This window comes from Schistocerca americana, unplaced genomic scaffold, assembly GCF_021461395.2.
Source record: "Schistocerca americana isolate TAMUIC-IGC-003095 unplaced genomic scaffold, iqSchAmer2.1 HiC_scaffold_45, whole genome shotgun sequence".
Lineage (NCBI taxonomy): Eukaryota > Metazoa > Arthropoda > Insecta > Orthoptera > Acrididae > Schistocerca > Schistocerca americana.
Window position 1 is genome coordinate 2,553,922 of NW_025726181.1, and position 5,482 is coordinate 2,559,403.

At 45.5% G+C, this 5,482-nt stretch overlaps 1 protein-coding gene across 1 annotated transcript; it reads left to right on the forward strand.

The window, feature by feature from the left end:
• The first annotated feature begins 605 nt into the window (after nt 1–605).
• LOC124583220 lies at nt 606–1,919 on the forward strand. The gene has a single exon (XM_047131335.1). The coding sequence runs from the start codon at nt 606–608 to the stop codon at nt 1,917–1,919; it is 1,314 nt and encodes a 437-aa protein (XP_046987291.1).
• Nucleotides 1,920–5,482: the final 3,563 nt, after the last annotated feature.

Sequence of the window (5,482 nt, forward strand, 5' to 3'; positions counted from 1 at the left end):
TCCTGTGAAGGGTATAAGCAATGCCTTTGCTGCCTCAGTGTCTTACACTTGTGATGTTGAACTGTCGTCTAGGGTCAACGACTTTCGTGTCAGAGCCACTTGTGCTGTCGTAGATCATGTTACCAGTGACCTACCAGCGAGCAAGATAGACACAAGGTCCTGGAGTGTCCCATGTAATCTTCCGCTCGCTGATCCAGAATTCAACAAGCCTGCCACAGTAGATTTAATTCTTGGTGCTGAGGTTTTCTTTGACGTTGTTTCTAAGGAAAGGTTGGTGAAACCAAGTCATCCTTCACTGGTCGAATCAAGATTTGGCTGGATTTTGTCTGGTAGGATGCCTTCACCAGCATGCAACATGCCTCGTTCTACAGTGACCTCGTGCTTTGTTAGAGGTGACAGTTTAGATGCCAAACTGCAAAGGTTTTGGGAGTTAGAGGAACTGTCTACGAAAACGAGATGAAGAAGGGAGATTTGTGGTTCGACTACCAGTGAAACCTGACTGTAAATCATTAGGCGAATCACGACGACAAGCATCTCGGAGATTGGCGCATCTTGAGAGGAGGTTTAAAAGGCAACCGAATCTGCAGAAGGAATACGCTGCATTCATGCATGAATATGGTAATGAGATCGCTTTGTTGAAGGCCAGCTCCCCTATTCCACCTAATAGCAAATTAAGGGATTTGCACCCGTTTGTTGATGCCGAAGGTATTTTACGAGTGGGAGGGAGATTAATGAATGCTGATGTACCATATGATGAGTGCCGTCCTATTATCGTTCCGCCTAAGCATCATTTGACAAAAATTCTCATTATAGATGAACATGAAAATCTGTTGCACGCTGGGTCACAACTTTTGTTGGATATGTTGCGTAGGAGGTTCTGGATCCCCAATGGGCGTGACACAGTCGAGGGAGTTATCATAAAATGTATAAAATGCTTTAGGCTAAAGTCCAAGACAGCAGTTCAGCTCATGGGTCAGCTACCTGCAGCTAGAGTAAACCAGTCTCATCCATTCCAGCACTGTGGAGTAGATTATGCAGGCCCTATTGCTGTAAAGCATGGTAGAAGGCGGAGTAAAGTTACCACCAAGGCTTATATTGCTTTATTCATTTGCATGGCAACCAAGGCCATCCACTTAGAATTAGTTAGTGACTTGGTAACAAGTTCATTTTTGGCCGCCCTCAGGAGATTCATCGCAAGAGGAGGGAAACCTTCTCACATGGACAGTGACAATGGTACCACATTTGTAGGTGCAGACAATGAGCTTAAAAGTTTTCTCTCCAACGATGTTACTGTTGAAGGTGTGGTGAATTATTCGACCTCAGAGGGAATCAGTTGGAGGTTCACTCCACCTCGTGCCCCTCACTTTGGTGGACTCTGGGAGGCAGGAATCAAATGCATGAAGTCGCATCTCAAACGTGTCGTCGGCAATGCAGTGCTGACATTTGAAGAATTGACTACTGTGCTAATTCAGATAGAAGCATGCTTGAATTCAAGGCCGTTGTGTCTTCTCTCTGATGACCTAGATCCTCCTGCTGCTCTCACTCCTGGTCATTTCCTAATCGGACAGCCGCTTTGTGCTCATCCTGAACCCTCTATCCTTGAGGTTCCCGCCAACAGGTTGCACAGATGGCAACTTGTGCAGCAGTTGCATCAGTCCTTTTGGAAGAGGTGGACCACAGAATATATACATGATCTGCAGCAACGCAAAAAATGGACATCGGAAGGAGCATGGCAACCCCAGATCGGCGATCATGTGCTGGTCAAGGAGGATAATTTGCCTCCCTTGGTGTGGAGGCTGGGTGTCATTGACCAGCTGTTTCCCGGTCCTGATAAGTGTGTGTGTGTGGTAATGGTAAAAACTGCTAATGGGGATATTAAGAGGCCTATAGCAAAATTGTGTCCCCTACCTAAACAGTGAATCAGTTAAGTGTTCCCTCAGATCTGTGTAGTGATTATATGATACAGAGCCACTGCCAAATTGTCGTTTACTGGAATAACCTCATAATTCATAAAATCAGCTTGGGAGGCTGTGGATGTTTCTTGCGGACTAACTGCTGTTAGTATTGATTTCATGTTTTTATGCAGTATAATATTAATACTCTATTGTTTTGTGTCCTGCATGTTAGTACCCATCGTGTTTCACATGCAGCATGACAGTGGTGTTTGGTGTATTCATGTTTTATGTGCATTGATATTGTGTCTAGTTATATTTTTATTGTTTACTTGTTTTGGTGTTGATGTTTGTTAAAATGTTGGTTATTTGTAAAAAAAATGTTAGTGTATTCATGTTTTATGTGCATTGATCTTGTACCTAGTTATATTTTTTATTGATTACTTGTTTTCGTTTTGTTGTTTGTTAAAATTTTGGTATTTGTAAAATGAGAAAACTCATTTTAGAGTGGGAGTATGTTTGGACTCTGCTACTCACTCCAACTGCCATCTAGTGGCAGCTTCAAACTGGGCAGGTCAGACCGTCCAGTATAGTCTGCTCCCTGTCGGAAGAATTTGCAACCTATGTGCGGAAGTGGACCTCCCAGGTCCTTTGTGCGCGCAGGTAGGATTAGCCGTTGTAACGGCCGAGCAGGTAGCTGCGAGACCCCGTAGCGGACGGGCGTGTATGTCTTCCAGCTAAGCCAGGAGCCGCAGTTGGCGTGCTGCCTGTGCAAGTTGTAACGTTTAATGTAATAAACAATTATAACGGACAACTTGTTCTGTCTAGTTATTGTGAGTGGAAACAAGGGGAGGACAGTAAGTTCTCTCGCACTATACATTCACACCCAATGAGCCACCACGGGACGAAGAGCCCGCGTGCACATCCTGTGAGTCTAGAATTTCGAATCCGACGCATAAATGATAGTTAATTGTAACGTTTAGCGCCTCCTAATGACGATGGAACACTCAAACTGCGTCGAGTTTCGATACATCGTCCTCCAGCCGACTTGTCTCCAAGGGGATATTGCTTCCACGGGCACCATATGGTTCATCTCCTGTGAGTCTAGATTTTCGAATCCGACGAGAGACTGATAGTTAATTGTAACGTTCAGGGCCGCCTAATGTCGATGGCACACTCAAATTGCGTCGAGATTCAACACTTCGTCCTTCAGCCGACTTGTCTCCAAGGGTCTATCGCTGCCTCGGGCAACTTTTGGTCGTTCTCCTCGGAGTCTAGATTGTCGAATCCGACGCAAAACTGTTAGTTAATTGTAACGATCAGGGCCTCCTAATGGCGATGGAACACTCAAATTGCGTCGAGATTCAATACATCGTCCTCCAGCCGACTTGTCTCCAAGGGCATATTGCTTCCACGGGCACCATATGGTCCGTCTCCTGTGAGTCTAGATTTTCGAATCCGACGCGGAACTGATAGTTAATTGTAACGTTCAGGGTCTCCTAATGACGAACATTGAAATTGCGTCGAGATTCAATACATCGTCCTCCAGCCGTCTTGTCTCCAAGAGCATATTGCTGCCTCGGGAACCATATGGTCCATCTCCTGTGAGTCTAGATCTTGAGAACCCAACGCGAGACTGATAGTTAATTGTAACGTTGAGGGCCTCCTAATGACGATGGAACACTCAAATTGCGTCGAGATTCCATACATCGCATTTCAGCCGACTTGTCTCCAAAGGTCTATTGCTGCCTCGGGCAACTTATGGTCCGTCTCCTGTGAGTCTAGATTTTCGAATCCGACCCATAACTGATAGTTAATTGTAACGTTTAGCGCCTCCTAATGACGATGGAACACACAAATTGCGTCGAGATTCAATACATCGTCCTCCAGGCGACTTGTCTACAAGATGATATTGCTGCCTCGGGCACTATATGGTTTTTCCCTGTGAGTCTAGGTATTCGAATCAGACGCGAAACTGATAGTTAATTGTAAAGTTCACGGCCTCCTAATGACGATGGAACACTAAAATTGAGTCGAGATTCTATACATCGTCATTCAGCCGACTTGTCTCCAGGGGCATATTGCTTCCACCTGCACCATATGGTTCGTCTCCAGTGAGTCTAGATTTTCGAATCCGACGCGAGACTGATAGTTAATTGTAACGTTCAGGGCCTCCTAATGACGATGGAACACTAAAATTGCGTCGAGATTCAATACATCGGCTACCAGCCGACTTGTCTCCAAGGATCTATTGCTGCCTCGGGCACCTTATGGTCGTTCTCCTGTGAGTCTAGATTTTCGAATCCGACGCATAACTGATAGTTAATTGTAACGTTTAGCGCCTCCTAATGACGATGGAACACTCAAATTGCGTCGAGATTCAATACATCGTCATCCAGGCGACTTGTCTACATGGGGATATTGCTGCCTCGGGCACTATATGGTCCTTCCCTGTGAGTCTAGTTTTTCGAATCAGACGCAAAACTGATAGTTACTTGTAACGTTCAGGGTCTAATAATGACGAAGGAACACTCAAATTGCGTCGAGATTCAATACATCGTCCTCCAGCCGACTTGTCTAAATGGGGATATTGCTGCCTCGGGCACCTTATGGTCTTTCTCCAGTGAGTTTAGAATTTCGAATCCGACGCATATCTGATAGTTAATTGTAACGTTCAGGGCCTCCTAATGACAACTGAACACTCAAATTGCGTCTAGATTCTATACATCGTCCTCCTGCCGACTTGTCTCCAAGGGTCAATTGCTGCTTCAGGCACCTTATGGTCCGTCTCCAGTGAGGCTAGATTTTCGAATCCGACGCGAAACTGATAGTTAATTGTAACGTTGAGGGCCTCCTAATGACGATGGAACACTCAAATTGCGTCGAGATTCAATACATCGTCCCCCAGCCGACTTGTCTACAGGGGGATATTGCTGCCTCGGGCACTACATGGTTCTTCCCTGTGAGTTTAGGTATTCGAATCAGACGCGAAACTGATAGTTAATTGTAAAGTTCAGGGCCTCCTAATGACGATGGAACACTCAAATTGAGTCGAGATTCTATACATCGTCATTCAGCCGACTTGTCTCCAGGGACATATTGCTTCCACCTGCACCATATGGTTCGTCTCCTGTGAGTCTAGATTTTCGAATCCGACGCGAAACTGATAGTTAATTGTAACGTTCAGGGTCTCGTAATGACGAACATTCAAATTGTGTCGAGATTCAATACATCGTCCTCCAGCCGACTTGTCTCCATGGGTTTTTGCTGCCTCGGGCACCTTATGGTCGTCCTCCTGTGAGTCTAGATTATCGAATCCGACGCAAAACTGATAGTTAATTGTAACGTTTAGGTCCTCCCATTGACGATGGAACACTCAAATTGCGTGGAGATTCAATACATCGTCCTCCAGCCGACTTGTCTCCAAGGGGATATTGCTGCCTCGGGCACCATAGGGTCCGTCTCCTGTGAGTCTAGATTTTCGAATCCGACGGGAAACTGATAGTTAATTGTAACGTTCAGGGCCTCCTAATGACAATTGAACACTCAAATTGCGTCTAGATTCTCGTCCTCCTGCCGACTTGTCTCCA

Coding starts and splice junctions, on each gene's coding strand:
- LOC124583220 (XM_047131335.1), top strand. CDS start 606: ATGCATGAATATGGTAATGAGATCGCTTTGTTGAAGGCCAGCTCCCCT.